At 42.0% G+C, this 24,186-nt stretch overlaps 1 protein-coding gene across 1 annotated transcript in view; it reads left to right on the top strand.

Annotated features, from left to right (window-relative positions):
- LOC140458135 (coiled-coil domain-containing protein 162) overlaps positions 1-24,186 on the top strand; it is a 125,340-nt gene that overhangs the window by 17,181 nt on the left and 83,973 nt on the right. Inside the window, exons 5-8 of the mRNA XM_072552251.1 lie at positions 2,078-2,306; positions 11,971-12,173; positions 13,724-13,879; positions 20,155-20,248. Coding sequence (XP_072408352.1) covers positions 2,078-2,306; positions 11,971-12,173; positions 13,724-13,879; positions 20,155-20,248 — 682 coding nt within the window. The remainder of the gene's footprint in view (positions 1-2,077; positions 2,307-11,970; positions 12,174-13,723; positions 13,880-20,154; positions 20,249-24,186) is intronic.

Raw genomic sequence — 24,186 nt, 5'->3', positions numbered from 1 at the left:
CAGTCTACCTGCATGTTAAAATCCCCCACAACAACTGTAGTAACATCTTTGCGACAAGCCAATTTCAGCTCCTGATTCAACTTACATCCGACATCCAGACTACTGTTTGGGGGCCTGTAGATGACTCCCATGAGGGTCTTTTTACCCTTAGTGTTTCGAAGCTCTATCCACACTGACTCTACATCCCCTGACTCTAGGTCCCCCCGCGCAAGGAACTGAATATCCTCCCTTACCAACAAGGCCACCCCACCCCCTCTAACCGTCAGTCTGTCCTTACGATAGCACGTGTAGCCTTGAATATTCATTTCCCAGGCCCTGTCCTCTTGAAGCCACGTCTCAGTTATCCCCACAATATCGTATCTGCCAATTTCCAAAAGAGCCTCAAGCTCATCCACCTTGTGTCTAATGCTTCGTGCATTCATATATAGAATTTTTAATTTGTTACTGCTCTCACCCTTCCCCTCAACCCTTATTTCACTCAACTTTACAGCATGATGCCTTTTCCAGTTTTCTGCCTCCTTGATACAGTTGTCTTTCTTGACTTCTCTTGTTCTAACTACCCCTTCAATTTCCTTTTTAAACATCCAGCTTGTCCCCTCCCCCCCGCTACTTAGTTTAAATGTAGCGGTGTTGCAGCAGAAAACCTGCCTGCCAGAATGCCGATCCCTGCTCTATTAAGGTGCAAGCCGTCTCTCTTGTAGAATTTATGGTTACCATAAAATATACCCCAGTGATCCAAGAACTTGAAACCTTGCTTCCTGCACCAGTTCCCCAACCACACGTTCAAGTCCATTATCTCCCGGTTTCTGGCCACACTAGCCCGAGGAACTGGAAGCAAACTGGAGATAACCACCTTGGACGTCCTGCTTTTTAGCCTTGGATATTCATCCCATTCATGCCCCTCATGATTTTATAAACCTTTATAAGGTCCCCCCTCAGCCTCCAATGCTCCAGGGGAAAAAGTCCCAGCCTATTTAACCTCTCTCTTTAACTTTTACTTTAACTCTCCAGTCCCAGCAATATCCTTGTAAATCTCTAGTTTAATAATATGCTTCCTAGGGAAGGGCGACCAGAAGTGTACACAGTAATCTCAACAGGTCCTCACGCCTGTACAGCCGCAACATTCCCTACTCCCAACTCCTATACTCAATGAACGCAAATCTTCCAAATGGCATCTTCACCACTCTGTCGACTTGTGACTGCACTTTCAAGGAACTATACACCTTTTTGGTACACACAAGAATGATGAAGGGCTTGTGCCTGAAACATCAGCTCTCCTGCTCCTTGGATATTCCTTTATCTCTTGTGCTTTTCCAGTGCCACACTTTTCAGCAAAACTGTTCAGTCCCACTCGAATCTTCAGGTAGAGATGAACAATCTATGTAAACTCTGTCGTTATGCAAAGGGATAAACAACTAAATGTGTCTACAGTTTGGGACATGGTCCATTGGCTGTTGAGCTGAGTGTCATCTGCACCTTCATTATCTTTGTATCACAAGAGATCACAGTCCAGTCTATTTGAACACTTAGATTACATTACAGTGTGCAAACAGGCCCTTCAGCCCAACAAGTCCACACCGACCCACCGAAGCGCGACCCACCCATACCCCTACATTTACCCCTTACCTAACACTATGGGCAATTTAGCATGGCCAATTCACCTGACCTGTACATCTTTGGACTGTGGGAGGAAACCGAAGCACTCGGAGGAAACCCACGCAGACACAGGGAGAACGTGCAAACTCCACAGAGTCAGTCGCCTGAGGCGGGAATTGAACCCGGGTCTCTGGCGCTGTGAGGCAACAGTGCTAACCACTGTGCCACCGTGCCACCCACCTGTTCGGTGTGACATCCTATCGGCCCCATACATAATATTTTTAGATCTTCAGTTATCATGTTCTGTAGCAGTTCTCTTTTAAAAAACACCGTTTGGAATGAAGGGCTAATAACAGACATAATACTTCAGCGTCCAACCCATTAACACAACAATTGCTTTAAGATGTTCACTTGGATTTTGACTTCTGTGTAAAGTATGTTAAGATAATGAAATGCTGTCGTTCTTCTGCTGTTCTTTCAGTCCTGCCTTGAAAAGGATTTATTTGTTGGAATTTCATCCATCACTGGGATCGGCCTCCCGTATTCTGAACACACTAGAACGTGCTTACTGGGAGCTGCATCACATTCACAGACCGAAGACAGCTGATGAGTGCATTAGTCTAGAGAAACAAGTTCTTAATTTGGCATTAGAAAAATGGGTGTCAATGGAAAAGATCGAGTCATGCTATAGTCTCCAGGTTCAAAAGGATGTAAGTATGTCAGAGCAGGTAAACAAATTTGAGGTAGAGATTTACACATTACAGTTAAAACATAAACATAAGAATATAAGACCAGGAGTAGACTATTTGGCTTCTCTATCCTGCCCTACTATTCTATAAGATCATTACTGCTCTGCCTCAGGCACCAGTTTCTTTTTTGTGTTAGCTCCTCGTGGACTACAACTCCTCAATATTTCAAAAATCTATCTAAAGGTTTAAATAATTGCAGTGATCTAGCCTCCACAACTCTCTGCGGTAGAGAATTCAGACATTAACTCCCCTCCTAGAGAAAAAAAAATCCTTCACATCTCAGTTTTAAATAAATGAATGTGCCCTTAGTTTGAGATTCCCCCACTAGTGGAAATATCTTCTCAACATCCACTTTGTCAGGTCCCCTCAGAATCTTTTATGTTGAAATAAGGTCATCCTTCATTGTTGTTATGGACCAGGCCAGACTCCCTCAAAACACTTGCTAGTTGTTTTAAGCAGGTATAGTGTGGATATTGCAGGAGGCATACAGCTGGGCCAACCACTTTGTTTTAAACAAAACAGAATTTATTTGCAAGATTACTGAATGAAATATAAACTAAAGAGAACAGAATATAAAATAACTTAACTATTTAAAAATCCAGTTGATGCTATTGCAACTTAATGATGCTGTTCCAAATACTTGCAACATCCCCATAAATACCCCCTTGGCAAAAAAGGTAAAATCAAGCACTGGTTCTTACAGGAGAAATGTCAGAGAGAGAGAGAGGGTCAGCATGGAGCTGTTTCTTTGACCAACAGCCTCAAAAACCTGACTGCTTGCTAAAACCAAACCAAACCAACCCAAACCAGAGGGAAGTTGAGCTGGGAGAACTGGCCACTCTCCTTATACAAGTACGTTTTAAGAAAAACTTGAAAGCCTGTTGTTTGAGGCAGTATCTGTTAGCTGTAATCAAATTGGTCCTAAAACCCATCAAAACCAGACACATCGGAACCTATGTGTATATGACCCCACTGAAAACAAAAACCAAGGACAATCTAATTTTGTTAAAGGAGCAGCATCGTTACATTGTTCAAAACAATAATGAATAAAGACCTAACCTGTTTAGTCGCTTGTTAACTGCCTCATTCCAGGAATCAGCCCAGTGAATCTTTTTTGAACCGTCTTCATTGCTAGTACATCCCTTCTCAAGGGGGACCCAAAGCATACACAGTACTTCAAGTGTGGCCTTATCAACACCCTGTACCGTTATAACAACACCTCCCTGTTTTTAAACTTCTAGTTTATATATCTAGAAGCATAAATATTAAAATTATATAAATATAAATCTTATATAAATATAAAACTGTTGCTACAACTGTACCCAAGCTGTTGTCAGACCATTTCTGGAATGCTATGCTGAGTGTACTTTTGGGCACTGCATCCTGTAAAAATATAGGGGGAAATTTTCAGACAAGGAGAAGCTGGCTTGGGTGTGTGGAAAGAGTTAAATCCCCTAAAATTGACATTGGATTGGGACTCCTCACAGCAGGAAAAGTTTCTTCAGTGAAACTGACAGGTTGGGAAAGCTTTGATCAGTGAAATTGAAGAGCTGCAGTCATGGTCAGATACAGCATTCCAGAGAGCATGGGATGGAATAGTGTGCAGGAAAAAGCAGGAGATTTGCACTGGATAATGATGCTCATTTGAAAAGCTGGTGAGGCACAATGGGCCAAATGACCTCCTATGGTGCCATAATAATTCTGTGATTCTGAGAGGCTACTGTTTTCATCATTTCTTCCTCTCCGTAGTACTCAACAGGTGATTGCCAATTTCTAACGTGCTTTACAGTTCACTCCCCTCAAGCTGCACTCTATGCTGTTAGTCTTCACCATCCCAGGGAAGTACAGCATGAAGCTGTACCTTGCAGCTCTGCTGAACATCAGGAGCACAGGGAGATACAGATCCAACTGTTTCAGCCGATGCAACACCATTAGCGGGCTCTGGTCACCTTCTCCTCTGCCACACACTGCACTGTAGGGCAGATGAGATGAACATAAAGGTCCAACTCCAAGGTGGTGAGACCCCTACCACAAGCTGCACAGTTAGAGGATTATCACTCTCACCATGGCTGAACACTAGTTGCTCAGAAAGCTTCGGTTTTTGAGACACGTTGTTGCTGACATTTGCAGCCTCCCAGAACAGAACCTCTGTCCCAGTGGAGCTGGTGGATCTGCGCTACCATTGAACATCAAAGTGCCTGTCACTGGCCTTTTCCTGAAGTCATCTGCTGTTTTCCCTGGCAAGGAGAGTGTTAATAATTACTTACGCGGAAAGGAAGAAAGGAGAGCATTTTGTGGAGGTAACTGTAAAACATGGATGTGAGAAGAGAACAGCATGAGAGTGAGAGAGTTTGGCTGTTCAGATGGGGATGTGAGGAGGTACCTGGAGAAAAGAATTCATGATTTGGAGATGCCGGTGTTGGACTGGGGTGTACAAAGTTAAAAATCACACAACACCAGGTTATAGTCCAACAGGTTTAATTGGAAGCACTAGCTTTCGGAGCAACGCTCCTTCATCAGGTGATCACCTGATGAAGGAGCAGCACTCCGAAAGCTAGTGCTTCCAATTAAACCTGTTGGACTATAATCTGGTGTTGTGTGATTTTTAACTTTGGAGAAAAGAACACAGGGACCTAGGAGCAGAAGGATGCGATAGTGCTCTCTGATTCTGCTTCACCGTTCATTAAGGTCATGGCTGATCTTGCTGAGGTCTTCTCTCCACATTCATGTCTTTTCCACATGAGTTTTTTAACTATCAAAAAATCTATCTAACTCTGGTTTGAATCAGTTCCATGTTGAGTTGAGAGTGTGTTGCTGGAAAAGCACAGCAGGTCAGGCGGCATCCGTGGAGCAGGAAAATCAACGTTTTGGGCCAGAGCCCTTCATCAGGAATGAGGCCGGAAGCCTGTCTCCAACCCCGTGGCTTCCGGCCTCATTCCTGATGTAGGGCTCTGGCCCGAAACGTCGATTTTCCTGCTCCTCGGACGCTGCCTGACCTGCTGTGCTTTTCCAGCAACACTCTCAACTCTGATCTCTAGCATCTGCAGACCTCACTGTCTCCTAAGTTCAATGATAACCCTACCTCCATTGTTTTCTGAGATATAGAATTTCACACAGTACTCCTGGACATTCAAATCTGGAGCAGTATAGACCATACATTCCCTCAAAGCTTCTCCACCATCTCAATAAGATTATAGCTGATCTGACTGTAATCTCAAATCCACATTCCTGCCTATCCCTGATAAACTTTCACCTCCTTGCTTAACAGGAATCTATCTACCTCAGTCTTAAAAATATTCAAGAATTCTACCTCCTCCACCTTTTCAGGGAGAGCGTTCCAGTTCTTATGGCCTCGGAGAGAAAATAAATTCACCTAATCTTTGTTTAAATGGGCGACAACAGAAGTTTAATCAATGACCCTCAGTTCCAGATTCCGCCATAAAAGGAAATATCTTCACATGCGTCTTGTCAGGATCCCTCAGGGTTTCTTGTATTATCAGTCAAGTTTCTTCTTACTCTTTTAAACTCTAGCAGATAGAAACTCTCTGTCCAACCTATTCTCATAAGATAACTTGTCCATTGCAAATATTGTCCAGTAAACATTCTCTGAAATGTCACTAACATATTACCATCCTTCCTCAAATAAGGAGACCAAAACTGTGCGCAGTACTCCACTTATGGTCTAACCTGTGCCCTACTGAAACATAACCTTCCTACTTATTATTCAAATACCTTTGTGATAATTGATAACATTCTATTCATTTTCTTAAATATTGCCATACCTGCATTCTAAACCTTTGTGATCATAGATCATAGAATCCTTACAATGTGAAAACAGTCCATTTGGCCCATCAAGTTCACACCAACCCTCCAAAGAGCACCTTTCATGCACTAGGACACCCAAATTCCTATGCATCTCAGAGCTCAGCAATCCCTCACCTTCTGAGAAACAAAGTCTCACCTCCATCTTAAAAGTGTGCCCTCATATGGCGGCATGGTTGTTCAGTGGTTAGCACTGTTGCCTAAAAACACGAGAGACCTGGGTTTGATTCCAGCCTCGGGTGACTCTTTGTGTGGAGTTTGCACATTCTCCCCGTGTCTGCGTGGATTTCCCAGGGTGCTCTGGTTTCCTCCCACAGTCCAAAGATGTGTAGGGTAGGTAAGTTGGCCATGCTAAACTGGCCATTCGTGTTCAGGGATGTATATGTTTGATGTATTAGTCTGGGGTGAATGTAGAGTACTAGGGGAATGGGTCTGGGTGGGTTACTCACCGGAGGGTCGGTGTGGACATGTTGGGCCAAAAGGCCTGTTTCCACACTGTAGGGATTTTATAAAATTCGTATTCTTAAACTGTGTCAAACTATCATCAAGTCATAGAGGTGTAAGCAGGAAACAGACCCTTTGGTCCAACCCATCCATGCTGACCAGATATCCCAACCCAATCTAGTCCCACCTGCCAGCACCTGGCCCATATCTTTCAAAACCCTTCCTATTCATATACCCATCCAAATGCCTCTTATATGTTGCAATTGTACCAGCCTCCACTACATCCTCTGACTGCTCATTCCATACACATACCAACCTCTGTGTGAAAACATTGCCCCTTAGGTCTCTTTTATATCTTTCCCCTCTCACCCTAAAGCTATGCCCTCTAGTTCTGGACTCCCCGACCCCAGGGAAGACTTCGTCTCTTTATCCTATCCATGCCCCTCATGATTTTATAAACCTCTATAAGGTCACCCCTCAGCCTCTGCTCCAGGGAAAACAGCCCCAGTCTGTTCAGCCTCTCCTTATAGCTCAAATCTTCCAACCCTTTCACAACATATTTCCTATAGGAAGGAGACCAGAATTGAATGCAATATTCCAAACAGTGGCCTAACCAATGACCTGTACAGCTGCAACATGACCTCCCAACACTTATGCTCAGTACTCTGACCAATAAAGGAAAGCATACAAAACGCCTTCTTCACTATCCTATCTATCTGCGGCTCCACTTTCAAGGAGCTATGAATCTGCACTCCAAGGCCTCTTTGTTCAGCAACACTCCCTAAGACCGTACAATTAAGTGTAAGTCCTGCTAAGGTTTGCTTTCCCAAAATGCAGCACCTTGCATTTATCTGAATTAACCTCCAGCTTCCACTTCTCAGCCCATTGGCCCAGCTGATCATGATCCCGTTGTAATCTAAGGTAACCTTCGCTGTCCACTACACCTCCAATTTTGGTGTCATCTGCAAACTTACTAAGTGTAGCTCTTATGCTCACATCCAAATTATCAGTATAAATGACGAAAAGAAGTGGACCCAGCACTGATCCTTGTGGCACTCCACTGGTCACAGGCCTCCAATCTGAAAAACAACCCTCCACCACCACCCTCTGTCTTCTACCTTTGAGGCAGTTCTATATCCAAATGGCTAGTTATCCCTGTATTCTGTGAGATCTAACCTTGCTAACCAGTCTCCCATGGGGAACCTTGTTGAATGCCTTACTGAAGTCCATATAGATTACATCTACTGCTCTGCCCTAATCAATCCTCTTTGTTACTTCTTCAAAAACTCAATCAAGTTTGTGAGACATGATTTCCTGAGCACAAAGCCATGTTGACTATCCCTAATCAGTCCTTGCCTTTCCAAATACATGTACATCCTGTCCCTCAGGATTCCCTCCAACAACATTGCCCACCACTGACATCAGGCTCACCGGTCTATAGTTCCCTGGCTTGTCCTTACCACCCTTCTTAAAGAGTGGTACCACATTAGCCAACCTCTGGTCTTCCTGCACCTCACCTGTGACTATTGATGATATAAATATTTCAGTAAGAGGCCCAGCAATCACTTCCCAGCCTCCCACAGAGTTCAGGTCCTGATTTATCCACCTTTATGCATTTCAATACATTCAGCACTTCCTCCTCTGTAATGTGGACATTTTTCAAGCTGTCACCATCTATTTCCCGAACCTTCTAGTATCTACCCTGTCAAGGCCTCTGAGGATCTCAAATCCTTCAATAAGATCACTGACGTTCTGAACTCCAGTGGGTAAAGTCTTACCTGTTTTACCTTGCTTCAAATGATAACCTCTTCATCCCGGAATAGTTGAGTGAACTGATGAGTTGAGCTGCACAGGTGGTTGTTCTGAGGATTGCTGTCTAGCTGGCGAAGGCTGAGCAAGTTAGGGTTTTACCCCAGCCCCTTTGCTCCCCTCTTCAGGACTTGGGTCTTCAGTGATGGCCTCAAGATTGGAGGAGCCACAGTTATGTTACTCAGCCGCTTCCATCCACACCTTTTTATTTGGAGCAGCTTCCCTCTCCTTCCTCTCCCTGGAGAACTTATCCCAAAAATAGTCAGGCCCCCACAATGCCACAGTGGGACATCGAGGCAGGAGCCAGCGACCCAGGTGTCAGCCTTCTCAGGTCTCCTCTTTCTACAGGTTTAAAAGCCGATCTCCTTTTGACATGTTATAACCCATTCTGGGCTTTAAAATGCAATCCCTCCTTGTATTGTCAGGAAACTGAAGTCAGAATGCTCACACTGTGGTTCAGTCAAAGAGCATTTACAAAGTCAGTTCCAGCTGTCAATGGTTTCCTAACCACTAATGGTCCCACCCTTTCAACAGGGACTAAGGTATGAAAGTTTCACCCTTATTATGAAGGGAGATGTGCAGCACTGATTTACCAAGATAAGGCTCCAAGGCTTAAGTTATGGGGAGAGGTTACATACACAAAACCTTTATTCCCTGGAAATAGACAGTTCAGAAGTGATTTGATTGAGGTTTTGCAATTTTGAAAGAATTGTTAGATTAGGTAGAGAGAGAAAGCTTTGCAACTAGTGTAAGTGTCTGGAACAATGGGATGCCCCTATCCAAGCAAAACCTGTCAGGAAAACAGGAAGCAGCTCTTCACACTAATAATGGTGAAAATATGGAATTCTCTCCAATAACAGCAAGTTTAGGATTATGTTAGCATGAACTGGTTGGACCGAAGAGTCTGTTTCCATACTGTTTGACTTATGACTACATGCTAGCTAAATTATTAATTTTAAATCTGAGCTGCATCGATTTTGCTAAGTACTAAGGAATATGCCGTAATACAACAGATCGGCTGTAACTTAATTAAATGATGAGCTGAATGGCCTAGTATTGTTCCTACATTTTCTTAGACAAGTGAAGCTTGAAACCTTTTTCTCAACAATACAACAGTTTTTACTAAAGAGAGTGATACTTGATACTGTTAGTTGCATGGGGCTTATTCAGTTACATTGCAGAAAGTGACAGCTGGCACTGGCTAACCATACATTGGCATCCACAAGGGGGCTGGATAATGTTACAAATAGTGACAGCAAAGCTCCAGTGGCTTCAGCAATCATCCAACATCTGAGAGCATATTATTGCCTCAAGCAACATTACAAATGTTTTCTCTTGTGTAATATACAATATGGTTTTGTTCATTTTTTTTTCTGGAATTACTTTGTTGCACTTAACATTTTTTTCAATTAAGCCATTGAGCCTTTGCATTGCTGGAAAAGAGAATGTTTTGTTTGACACCTTTATGATATGAGCTACAGCAGAGAGTGTAATGAACAAGAAAAACCAGCTTCACTGGGAACTCTTTCATACCATTTCACCATTTTATGAAGTTGTTCTGTACATTATTAATTCTCCAATGGAGAGGAGAACTGTTCCATATGGTAGCAACCTTATCTGACTAAGGAACTGCAGTATAGTAATGAGCTGGAGAGGGGAAGACTGCTGACATTTTCACATTCCAGTCACTTAATCTGAACTATCAACATCTTGACTCCAACAGCATTCCACCCCCGTCCCAATATAGCATAAATGCTGCCCTTTGCACACTTCATGTCAGCTCTGATGAAGAGTCATCTAGATGCAAAACATTAGCTTGTTCTCTCTCCGTTGATGCTGCCTAACCTGTGTGATCTCCAGCACTTTTTGTTTTCAGTACAGATTCCATCATCTGCAGTAATTTTCTCCTGCTATTCTATTCAGTGTCACTCGGAAATAAGACAGATATAAATCTAGTTCCTTGTTGTTATTTGCTGAACAAATAGGAGGTAGAGGGATCAATATTAATCCTACTCACCTGTCAGAAACCTACTCAGAAACTGACCCTTAACTGTCACTGTAGAAAATATACTAGGGAAACAAGTGATGCTAAAGACCGATAAGTCCCCTGGATCTAATGAGTTGCATCCTAGGCTATTAAAGGAAGTCACAACTGAGACAGTTAAAATACTGGTAGTAATCTTCCAAAAATCTGGAAAAGTCCCAGAAGATTTGAAAATTGCTTACTCAAAATGGAAGAAGGCAGCAAACAGGTAACTATAAGCCAGTTAGCTTAACATCTGTTATAAAGAAATGATAGGGCCTGTTATAAAGGATGTAATAGCAGAATATTTAGAAATACAAAGCATGATCAAACATCAATCTATTACATTTATCATTCACAAAGCCATGCTGACTTCGTACAAAACAGAGTCAGCATGGCTTCGTGAATGACGACAAATTTACTAGAATTCTTTCAGAAGGTAACACGCAGGATAGATAAAGGGTAGCCAGTAGATGTAATATGGGAGAAAGTGAGGGCTGCAGATGCTGGAGATCAGAGTCAAAGATGCAGGAAAAGCACAGCCAGTCAGGCAGCATCCGAGGAGCAGGAGAGTCAACATTTTGAGCATAAGCTCTTCATTAGGAATGAGGGGATGGCCCAAGAGGGCTGAGAGATTCTGGAATATATTTGAATTTTTGAAAAGTACTTGTTAAGGTATCACATATTAGACTACTCAATAAGATAAAAGCCCATGATGTCAGAGTAATTTATGAGCATGAATGAAGGATTGGCTAATTAATGAAACTTAGAAATTTGAAGGGGGCATTTTTGGGATAGAATCTGTAACTTGTGGAATGCCATAGGAATCAGTGCTGGGCTATGATTATTTACCATGTATATTAATGACTTGGATAACTGAAGTGAATGTACTATATCTAACACAAACGTAGGTGGGAAGGCAAGTATTGAGGAGTCCATAGCCCATTTCTGCTGCTACATTTCATGGTCTCGTTAGTCACCCATTTGTATTGTTACCCTGAAGGGCTTTGCAGATGAATGAGACCCACAGTTTTAAAGCAGGAGACTCATAGTGTTATGGAAATTCAGGTCCAATTGCATCAATGCTATTCACATTGGAGGATGAGTGGAGAAGTCACTGTGGCTTTCTCCATCAGCCTGAAAACAGTTCAATGCGGCCTTAACAGAAAGTCCAAATTTAGCTGTCCTGTGGATTACTACGAGAAGTAGAATCCTCCACAACCTGCAAAAAGAAAAATGACTTCTCATGTCTTTTTAAGCAGTACCTACAAGCTATAAATGAGCCCTGGAAGTTAAAATGAGCTGAGTGAAAATTAACTGAAATTAGAATGAACTGCAATGAACGCTAAGGAGTGTACAATATTTTATTTTTCGCTCTGTAGTCATAACCCACCTCATAAATGCCAGATTCAAGTTGACCTCAGAATGTAAACACAGTTACGTAATGATCTTTGAGGAGATGGCAGCCAGTTTGACTTTGACCAACTTCGCTCTGCCCTTGTTCCTTTGCGCTGCTTCTTGTTGCAGTTGTTTTCGGGAGTGTTCATCGATGATCCACTCTTTGTCAGAGACGTTGGGCTTTCCTTCATGAAAGATTCAGGCGAAGTTGAAAGTAGACCAGGAGCAGCAAATCAAACCTTTATGTTGCATACGTTCTGCAGGCTTTTGGAGATCATCACACTGCGCCATCGTTTGATAGAGGCTGCATCTGAAACTGCCTTGTTAGCTCGGTAAGTGCATCTCTTTGGGTGTGACTGTCTTTGTTTCTGAGTGTGTCTATTCCATATTCCTTCCCTTCCTCGTTGGTTCTTCCTCTGTGATATTCAGGCAGTAAGCTTGCTGTCAGGTTTTTAACCACTGCCACTCTCATTTCAGTGAGTATGAAGTCACAGAATCACCAGAAGTGTTATGGTACAGAAAGAGGCTTTTCAGCCTGACATACCTGCACCAGCTATTGTCAAGATCTGTGTGGGACTGGTTATCTAATTTGATTAAGTTAAAACACCGAACTGCGGATGGTGGAAACCTGAAAGGAAAACAGAAACTGCTGGAGGAACTCAGCAGGTCTGGCAGCATCTGTGGTGAGAAAGTAGAGTTAATGTTGCTGGCCCACTAACCCTTCGTCAGAACTGACCTTGAAACGTTAACCCTGTTTCCTCTCCACACTTGCTGCTGGGCCTGCCAAGTTCCTCCAGTAGTTTCTGTTTGTCTTTCACTAATATATTGGACTGTTTCCGCTCTTGAAAACCCTGAGATTGTTGTTGAACCTGTGAACTGACTGTAAGGAATTCCACGTGTGAAGCAATGTTTTTTTTTACTGAATGGTAAAAGTTCACATTAGTGCATTTGTCTTCAGATTGCTCTGCCATGTTGAAAAAACTAATATGAATTAGCATCCTACTGTATTAAAAGCCAATGAAAGACCTACACATTTATCCTAATTACACCACATTTGAATATTGATTATTAACAGATTAGATTCTGTCTTGTGTGCTGCTTCTTTCTCTCATATTTGGTTTATTCAGTATAGAGCCTGGGGATTTTGTTAACACAGCCAGGGTGGTTTTCAGATCTTGATAACTGAAACTGTGAGAATTTATTTTAAACTGGTGTTTGCTGTAAGTCAGGATCTGTACCTGCAGAGGGAGACATATTTCACATGATGTGTGCTTCGGTTTTGGACATGCTGCATTTACTTTTATCAAAAGCTCAGAACGTCACTATTAAAATATTAAGAAGGCTCAAAAGCCCTGGGTTACTCTTTCATTTCTCATGTATATCTGAGGTATAAAATGTGTTTCTGTAGAGTTTGAGTCACACATCATAGTAAGTGTGTGCTAAGTAAGTCTGGCCTCAGCTGGGCTGTGCCTAGCGGAGGTGCATTCAGTTGGATGATGTACAGATACAGAATGTTGAGGCATATCCATCAGTAATGGATGAGGTACAGCAGGCAAATGGAATTCTAGGAACTTCAGCTGGACAAAGAATGAGGAAAATATACTCATCAAACAAACCCAAATGAACTGCGGATGCTGGAAAAACTCAGCAACGTCTGTGGAGAGAAAATATACTCATCCCTTAAAATTTGCTGTTAGCTTAATATTTTAGCAAATTGCTCGTGTCTAATTTGCACCTCAGTTATTCCAGTAAACAAAGTTGAAATGTGGGATTGTTATAAAATGATGTTTAAATATCATATATTGTTTATTCCTTGATTTTGAAAGGTTCTAAACTGGTTAGAATACATTAACCTCCGATAACGTTCCTGCTTTATTCCCAGATTATACAAGTCTGCTGCAATGCAAATGGGTTTCGAGGAATTCCATCTCTACTTGCGGCCTGTACAGTTTGAACTCGCAGCCTATAAACAGAAAGCTGATCAGCCCCCTCCCGTATTCATTACAAGTTTGCTTGAAGACAGCAGTAATGTTGACAGGTATCGCAGTCAAAGTCCTGCTTATAATCAGAGGAATCATAAACCTTATCGGTCTCAATGTCTCACTTGTATCTGTTGTAAGCAGACCTGGGATTTTTTTACCTGTTATATATTTTCAACACTGGTGTTTCTTTAACCCTCCCTGATCCATTCTGCAGTGAATGCAGAGCTGGTGATCTAAGCTATGAGCTGTATCCCAGCATGCTGTGGGAGGCAAGTGAGGAGATATCAGGAACTCTGGCAATAATTTTCAAAGTTAAAAATCACACAACAGCAATCTAAGTTTGTTCAATATGTCGCATCAGTTACATGACACTTTGATCTTTACTATAAATTCTGTGCCTTCTGATCCTGCTCCAAAAGTTACCTGAAGAAGGAGCAATGCTCCCAAAGCTTGTACTTCCAACTAAAACCTGTTGACTATAACCTGGTGTTGTGGATTTTTAACTTTGCCCAGTCGAACAGCGGCACATCCATATAATAATTTTCAAATCGTCTCCGACTACTGGAGGAGTGCCAGAGGACTGAAGGACAGATAGTGTGGTACCATTATTGAAGAAGGGTGATAAGGATAAACTGGAAAACCACAGGCCAGTGAGTCTTTCAGTGACAGGGAAAAAATTTTGAGGGACAGAATTAATTTCCACGTTGAGAGACAAGGATTAATCAAGGGCTTAGCCCATGTAACCAAAGTAACTTAGAATACTTGTTTAGCATTCTTTTTTCAGATGCATTTTTTGGATATATGTCTAAAGGTTTCCTTTGATTTAGAATCATAGAATCTCTACAGTGTGGAAGCAGGCCATTTGGCCCATTGAGTCCACACCAACCCTCAGAAGAACATCCCACCCAGACCCACTCCCCACCCTATCTCTGTAACCCTGCATTTCCCATGGCCAATTCACCTAACCTGCACATCTTTGGAGTTTGGGGAAGAAACCGAAGCACCTGGAGAAAACCCATGCAGACTTAGGGAGAACATGCAATCTCCACAGAGAGTCGCCTGAGGGTGGAATGAAATCTGGGTCCCTGGAGCTCTGAAGCAGCAGAGCTAACCACTGAGCCACCGTGCCATACTAAAAATGCACCACCAGTGAATAAACTAGATAGAAGGATGCAGATCTTTTAACAAATCCACAGTTTATGAAACCTGCTTTGAACTTAATCCAGCTTGATGCATTCAGCACAAAGCTAAGTCCAGGCTATGGCACAGATGGAAAATTATGCTTGACTTCATTTTATAGCTTTATATTTAAATCAAGATCATGGGTCATTTTTTTTTAGTGCTTCTAAAGTGTCAGCCCAGAAAATTAAAGTTGCTTTTATGCATGCTTTCACTGGTGTGGCCAACAATAATCCTAAATAACAATAATCTTAAATCCTATGTTTAAGATTTTATGACTGAATAATTTGCCTTTAAACATAAATCACTGGAATGGATTTTAGTTTTGAGTGATGGCTGAAGAAGTGGAGGTAGTTGAAGTCATTGGGAAATATCCAAGGTAATGGGAAAGGTCAAAATCAATAGAAAAGATATTTAGCCACCTGCTACATATCCACACAGTCTACCACTGTCAGCTTCTCGTCACCCACTGAACGTGAGATTCCAGCCTGTTCTTTCTCAATAAATAAAATCTATTCCAATGTCAGGTGTCCCTCACAGTTCACATTAATTTCTTCATCCTTTGGATGTTAATCTTTTTTTCATTAACCTCCTTCTGTTGCTCCTTGTATTGTACAAGAATTGGAATTCAGGTTACTTTAGAAGAAAAGTTAAGAATAGCAGATTTTCTGATATTCTGAATGTTCTTCATAATGAAAGTGGGAACAAATCATTTAGTTTAAACTGTGTTGGATGTGACAGTTCCACTTCTCATTAAAATATCTGAAACAAAATGGAAGCAGTATGGAAGAACATTAGTAAGTGCTTAATTTACTTTTCATATAGAATTAGATAGGATTTGCAGTACAGTAACAGGCCATTCAGCCCATATGTCCCTGCCAGAGCTTGAGTCTCCCGAAATTCTTTCTCACTTCACTTTATCAGCATGACCCATTATTCCCTTATTGTTCATTCTAATTTCACCTTAATCTGTCCCTCTGGTAGTGATTTCCAGTTGGTCACCACTCTCCAGATTGGGACACTTCTTCAGAATTTCCATTTGATTCAATGGTGATCATCTTATATTGTTGGCCTCTGGTTTCTTTTTAATATTCTTCACAAGTGTTTTACTCTGTATTCACTCTGTCATTACCAGCGATAATTTTAAAAATCTTGAGAGGACCCTTTAGTCTTTGCTCTTCAAAAGAAAAGAAACTTGGATTGTTCACCTTGTCCTGTACAGCAGATATCAATCAAAGAACTTGATAGGTGGAACTATGCATTTTTGACGTCATCTTTGTAAATCTGTTTTAGACCCTTTTCAGTGATTTGAGCTACTTCCATAGTTTCAATCCTAGAATGTTCTGACTTCAGCGATTCTGCCAACCATGAGGCCTGAGGATTGGGGGTTGTATTGCAATTTGAGGCTGTACCATGATAAACCGTTCCTGCTGTGGAGGAAGTCAGCAGATCTGGAACATCAGTGAGGAGAGAAATAGAGTTAACAAACTTGTAAGGAGATCTCAGCTATCTGTAAGAATAATAGGGTAGTTATAGTAGGGGATTTTAACTTTCCAAACATCGACTGGGACTGCCATAGTGTTAAAGGTTTAGATGGAGAGGAATTTCTTAAGTGTGTACAAGACAATTTTCTGATTCAGTATGTGTATGTACCTACTAGAGAAGGTGCAAAACTTGACCGACTCTTGGGAAATAAGGCAGGGCAGGTGACTGAGGTGTCAGTGGGGGAGCACTTTGGGGCCAGTGACCATAATTCTATTTGTTTTAAAATAGTGATGGAAAAGGATAGACCAGATCTAAAAGTTGAAGTTCTAAATTGGAGAAAGGCCAATTTTGATGGTATTAGGCAAGAACTTTCGAAAGCTGATTGGAGGGAGATGTTCACAGGTAAAGGGATGGCTGGAAAAATGGGAAGCCTTCAGAAATGAGATAGCAAGAATCCAGAGAAAGTATATTCCTGTCAGGGTGAAAAGGAAGGCTGGTAGGTATAGGGAATGCTGGATGACTAAAGAAATTGAGGGGTTAGTTAAGAAAACAAAGGAAGCATATGTCAGGTATAGACAGGATAGATCGAGTGAATCCTTAGAAGAGTATAAAGGAAGTAGGAGTATACTTAGGAGGGAAATCAGGAGGGCAAAATGGGGACATGAGATAGCTTTGGCAAATAGAATTAAGGATATTCCAAAGGGTTTTTACAAATATACTAAGGACAAAAGAGTAACTAGGGAGAGAATAAGGCCCCTCAAAGATCAGCAAGGCGGCCTTTGTGTGGAGCTACAGAAAATGGGGGAGATACTAAATGAATATTTTGCATCAGTATTTACTGTGGATAAGGATATGGAAGATATAGACTGTAGCGAAATAGATGGTGACATCTTGCAAAACGTCCAGATTACAGAGGAGGAAGTGCTGGATGTCTTGAAATGGTTAAAGGTGGATAAATCCCCAGGACCTGATCAGGTGTACCTGAGAACTCTGGGAAGCTAGAGAAGTGATTGCTGGGCATCTTGCTGAGATATTTGTATCATCGATAGTCACAGGTGAGGTGCCGGAAGACTAGAGGTTGGCAAATGTGGTGCCACTGTTTAAGAAGGGCGGTAAAGACAAGCCAGGGAACTATAGACCGGTGAGCCTGACCTCAGTGGTGGGCAAGTTGTTGGAGGGAATCCTGAGGGACAGGATGTACATGTATTTGGAAAGGCAAGGACTGATTAGGGATAGGTAACATGGCTTTGTGCATGGGAAATCATGTCTCACAAACTTGATTGAGATTTTTGATGAGGGCAGAGCAGTAGATGTGATCTATGTGGACTTCATGGGAGGCTGATTATCAAGGTTAGATCTCATGGAATACAGGGAGAACTAGCCATTTGGATACAGAACTGGCTCAAAGGTAGAAGACAGAGGGTGGTGGAGGAGGGTTGTTTTTCAGACTGGAGGCCTGTGACCAGTGGAGTGCCACAAGGATTGGTGCTGGGCCCTCTACTTTTTGTCATTTACGTAAATAATTTGGATGCGAGTTTAAGAGGTACAGTTAGTAAGTTTGCAGTTGACACCAAAATTGGAGGTGTAGTGGACAGCGAAGAGGGTTACCTCAGATTATGACAGGATCTGGACCAGATGGGCCAATGGGCTGAGACGTGGCAGATGGAGTTTAATTCAGATGAATGCGAGGTGCTGCATTTTGGGAAAGCAAATCTTAGCAGGACTTATACACTTAATAGTAAGTTCCTAGGGAGTGTTGCTGAACAAAGAGACCTTGGAGTGCAGGTTCATAGCTCCTTGAAAGTGGAGTCACAGATAGATAGGATACTGAAGAAGGCGTTTGGTATGCTTTCCTTTATTGGTCAGATATTGAGTACAGGAGTTGGGAGGTCATGTTGTGGCTGTACAGGACATTGGTCAGGCCACTTTTGAAATATTGTGTGCAATTCTGGTCTCCTTCCTATCAGAAAAATGTTGTGAAACTTGAAAGGGTTCAGAAAAGATTTACAAGGATGTTGCCAGAGTTGGAGGATTTGAGCTATAGGGAGAGGCTGAACAGGCTGGGGCTGTTTTCCCTGGAGCATCAGAGGCTGAGGTTTATAGAGGTTTATCGGAGGTGGAGCCTTATAGAGGTTTACGAAATTATGAGGGGCATAGATAGGATAAATAGACAAAGTCTTTTCCTGGGGTTGGGGAGTCCAGAACTAGATGGCATAGGTTTAGGGTGAGAGGGGAAAGATATAAGAGAGACCTAAGGGGCAACTTTTTCCTGCAGAGGGCGGTACGTGTATGGAATGAGCTGCCAGAGGATGTGGTGGAGGCTGGTACAATTGTAACATTTTAGAGGCATTTGGATGGGTATATGAATAGGAAGGGTTTAGAGGGATATGGGCCGGGTGCTGGCAGGTGGGACTAGAATGGGTTGGGATATCTGGTCGGCATGGACAGGCTGGACCGAAGGGTCTGTTTCCATGCTGTACATCTCTATGACTCTATTTCAAGTTTGGTATGAGCTGCCTTAAGAACTGATGAAGAGTCATACTGGACTCAAAGTAGTTCTTCATTCCACAGATGCTTCCAAATCTGCTGAATTTCTCCAGCAATTCTTTGTGTTTGTTTCAGATTTCCAGCATCTGCAGTATTTTGCCTTTGTTCCTGGTCTGTTGCAGATCTGTATTTACCTTATCTAGAGGTAAATACTCTCAGGAATTGCAACAAACTTTTCAATTCACATGCTAATGTAGAGGATTCCAGCTCTTGAGTAAACGTTGTTCATTCTTCAGTTCTTGGAGTCATAGGAGCATAGGAATTAGGAGCTAAGATGGACAACTTTGTACTTATCCACATTAAACTCCAACTACCCGATTTTGGTCCATTCTCCTAGTCTATCAGTATCCATCTGTAAACTCTTTATGTTCACTTCACTGCTTGTTTTCCCACCAATTTTAGAATCATCTGTGAACTTTGCTATGTTACACTCTATCCCTGCTTGTAGATAATTTTTTATAGACTGTAGTAGTTAACATCTGAGAACAGAACCCCACTAATTACAGTTCGCCATCCAGAGAAGGACCATTTATCCGACCCTCTGCCTTCTGTCAGTCAGCCAATCCTCTATCCAAGCCAATATAATACCCTTAACCCCCCTGGGATCTAACCTTCTGGATCAGTTTTATATGTGGCATCTTGTCAGATGCTTTTTGGAAGTCTAGATGTACCACTTTTACCAGATCCCCATTATCCACCTTGCTGGTTACAATAACATGTGGCAATAACAGAGTTACATCATCACATACATCATCAACATTAACACATTCCTACTCATTATACAACATCCAGACTCTCTATATTATTTTTATAATATGGTGACTAGATTTACGAATGTGCTCTTTTCAAGGTTCAATGCAAGTTTAACAAAATCTTAAATTTTCAAATCTATTTCCTGGTAGTGAACCCTACTTTGTGGTTTACCTTTGTTATGGCCTTATTTACCTAGATATGTAATCTTTAGCAATTTGTGTATCTGTACTCCTTCCGAGATTCTTTTGCTTCTCTCTCCCATTTTGATTCTTATTTTCTTAGTAATACGTAAGCTCCTTTTTTTTTAACTGAAGGTGAGGTGCACACTCTGTAAGTTGATTAATCTTTCATATTTCTTTGTCTACAGATATGTTCCCTCAAGCTTGTTATTAGCAATCCAGGAAGTTGATGAAAATCACATAGGAAAGTTCAGTTTTCGCACCAAGGAAGCTATTCTTCAGGTGAGACATTTGTTGGGATGTCAGGTAGACAATGAGCGAGCCTCCATGTGTAACCAGTAGATTGGAAGAAAAGGTGGAAAATTGGGTCTAATTTAATTGTGCTTCTATTTAAGACCATAAGACCATAAGACTAGGAGTGGAAGTAAGGCCATTTGAAGTGACACATTCCACCAGTTTAGAAACAAAAACCAGGCAGTTATGTGCTACTCGTACAGATCCCCAGTCTAGTTAGAGGAATGATTTCATAAGGAGTGCAGATTTCACCCTGTTATGATCCCAGATGATGGAGCTACTGTACATTTCAAATCCCAAAATGAAACCTGACTTGATCGATCACTTTTGTTTTCATTTAATTACTGGGGATTAGTCACTGAGGTATATTTTCATGAGACTGTAAATTTTCTTTAACAATGGAATAATTTTTTATTACTCAAAAATATTAAAACTGAGCCAGTTAAACTGCTCTTGAAACACACAGCAAAGCAAAATATCAATCTATTTTCCAAATCTATCCATTACTCAGTTCCAAAGAAATTAAGTCCCTGCATTTTGACTTTTTTGTGTTCTACCTTGTTGACTCTTTACAAATTCTTTGTCATCGTTGTGATTGGAACCAGGTGGATCTCGTTGAGTATGAGATCCTTGATTGGGGCTGTTAACCTGGGCCAATCTGGAAGCCTTAGCTGACCAATATAACCAAGAGTGGGAAACAGGAGATTCCCCGTCCAACTCTATTTTGATTTAATCCCTAGCCTCCCCTTCACCTTTTTGATCACACAGGATTGCCCTGTGGTTTGAAGGGCAGTGCTTCTCACTGCCCACTCAGGTGTTTTTCCCCCTTCTGGAGAAATTGGCTCAGTGTAAAAAATAAAAAAAAAAAAAGAAAAAAAAATAACCAAGAGTGGGCTAGTGTCTATGGCCATGCTAGTCTGAAAATGTCTGATCCTGGAAGCTAAGCAGACTCAGGCTTGATTAGTACTTCGATGGGTGACTGCTTGGGATACCAGGTGCAGTAGGCTTTACTGATGGTGGAAATTGAATAAAGATTTGTACACAACATGGATGCTGGGGAAAACTTTAAACAGTACTGAAAAAAAACATGTGATCAGGAGATTTAGAGTCTCCTCAGTTTAGAGTGCTGGCTGGTGACACAGTCAGTGTGTTGTTGGTTTCTGCTTTTCGTTTGAAGGAAGAGAGTTTTCTCTTTTGTTCCCCTTGTTTAGGGAAGACATTGTTCTTTTGGTTTTCTTTATTTTTTTTTGTGCTGTGTTTGCTTTTTTTCATCCGTTTACTTTTAAGCCGTGCTCAGGCTGCCTGGGCCTTGCCTCCAAGAAAAAGAAAAATAAAGGAAAAAAGTGTATAACCAGGAGATTGCATAGTGTGGCCAGAAGGTGTGGGAGGGATGGGTGGTTTGCTGGTGTGGGAGTGGGGGCTGTATTTTATGCACTTTTAAAAAATGTAATTGGACAGTCTTATATGTACATGTTATGGTTTTGCAATGATGGAAAGTGGGATTTGAGGTTTGTCCTCGTTTCCTGAAAACTGGTTGAACGGTAGGTTTTGGGGCCTGGCTTTTCCGCTCCTCTCTCTTGTAAAATTGCTGTTTCTCTGTGTATAGCGGTTAATGTTAACTGTTTTGTGAACTGGGTATTGTTTAATAAAATTTTTAAAAAAACAGGAGATTAGATTCTGCTCAGTTCAGAGTCTGACTCTGAGCTGGGTGGCCATAGGCAGTGTATACATGTAAATAAAAGGTATATTGATGATGAGATAATGGCTGCTGTGCAGTTATTTCAGTCATGGATTGTGAAGACATTTCTGAGTCCATTCTACATCTGTCAACATTAATTTCTTATAGATCTGACGATCTAAACTTTCTCAGTCCAAATAACCTGCATATTTCTGACCAACCTCTCTTGGTTTGTATATTTCACAATCTTCCGCTAAGGTGACTTGCTTCTAGGAGAGAAATGGACCCCACCACCAGGGATATATTTCCCTCCCCTCCCCTATCAGCGTTCCAAAAAGACCACTCCCTCCGTGACTCCCTCATCAGGTCCACACCCCCACCAACCCAACCTCCACTCCCGGCACTTTCCCCTGCAACCGCAAGAAATGCAAAACTTGCACCCACACCTCCCCCCCTTACTTCCCTCCAAGGCCCCAAGGGATACCTCCATATCCGCCACAAATTCACCTGCACACACATCATTTACTGCATCCGCTGCACCCGATGTGGCCTCCTCTATATTGGGGAGACAGGCCGCCTACTTGCGGAACGTTTCAGAGAACACCTCTGGGACACCCGGACCTACCAACCCAACCACCCCGTGGCTCAACACTTCAACTCCCCCTCCCACTCCACCAAGGACATGCAGGTCCTTGGACTCCTCCATCGTCAGACCATAGCAACACGACGGTTGGAGGAAGAGCGCCTCATCTTCTGCCTAGGAACCCTCCAACCACAAGGGATGAACTCAGATTTCTCCAGTTTCCTCATTTCCCCTCCCCCCACCTTGTCCCAGTCAAATCCCTCGAACTCAGCACTGCCTTCCTAACCTGCAATCTTCTTCCTGACCTCTCCGCCCCCACCCCACTCCGGCCTATCACCCTCACCTTGACCTCCTTCCACCTATCGCATTCCCAACGCCCCTCCCCCAAGTCCCTCCTCCCTACCTTTTATCTTAGCCTGCTGGACACACTTTCCTCATTCCTGAAGAAGGGCTTATGCCCGAAACGTTGATTCTCCTGTTCCTTGGATGCTGCCTGACTTGCTGCGCTTTTCCAGCAACGCATTTTCAGCTCCTAGGAGAGAAATCCAACTTGCTTTTAAACTTGACCCTAGTGTATTCTGAAGTGAACTGAAACAAAACTAAATTCAATATTTACCCTACCTGCCATAAACTCATCTTTATAAACCACAGGGATCCGCATTCATCCACTTTCTGACAAAAGCTGGATTTAGTCGATATTGTGGAAGGATTCTCTGACAATTGTTTTGAAGAAAACTCTTCACAGAAGCAACCCACACCAATCTGCCTCTACCTGGAAATCCAAATTCCAAACATGATATTACTACATTTGAATTATACATCTTTCATTCCCCCCAAGTGCCTGAACAAGAAAATAACATATATTGTTTCTTCAAGTTGTTTGAATGTATTCCTTTGGATAAACACTGTGTGGGGCTGTTCAATAAAAGAGAATGATGCAATTACTGCTTAAAAGGAATTTTCCAGCCTTCCCCCATTTGATGATCCTCTAATATCACAAACAGGAAATAGAAATTAAATTCTACCATAGAAAGAAGAACATGGTGCGTAGGCTTTAGCAGTTGTGGTATTTTGACATGTTAAGTTCAGCTACTTCACACTGTGTCAGTGGAGGAAGTGAAATGAAAAAAGTACTGAATCTAATACCATCAAACTGAGCTATTCCAGAAAGAAAAAAAAATGAAATTGAAGTGGAGAGAAAACAGAAATTTGTCTGTTGCTAATTTTACTGTTAATGATTTTTTTGCTGGCATGACAACTGTTAGCAGTTATTGGTGCATTCTGGGTACTCCTCCAGATGGTACGTTAATTCATGAGAGAAATCATTACTAAAATGATATCTAAATAAAAGACAGTCAAGGTACAGTTCATGATGTCGAAAGTACTTGGCAGCCAATGACATACGTTTGGGTTATTGACCTTAGTACTGCTGCCCCTTTCCCCGTCCCCCCATTTCTTTTTTTGTGAAGTGGTGTGGGTCTCTTACACCGACGAGAAAGCTTCGTTGGCTGCATTAGCATTGAACACCAGCCTTGGTTTTGCACTTTTTAAAGAAGGATGTAAATCCTAACCTTTGGATCGAGAAGCAGTCTATCACTGAGGTAAAGATGATACCTATTACAATCTTGGTGAGCTGAAGGACCTACTGCTGTGCTGGACTGTCCT

The sequence above is a fragment of the Chiloscyllium punctatum genome, chromosome 3 (assembly GCF_047496795.1).
Source record: "Chiloscyllium punctatum isolate Juve2018m chromosome 3, sChiPun1.3, whole genome shotgun sequence".
NCBI lineage: Eukaryota > Metazoa > Chordata > Chondrichthyes > Orectolobiformes > Hemiscylliidae > Chiloscyllium > Chiloscyllium punctatum.
This window is presented reverse-complemented; position numbering and strand designations above follow the sequence as displayed.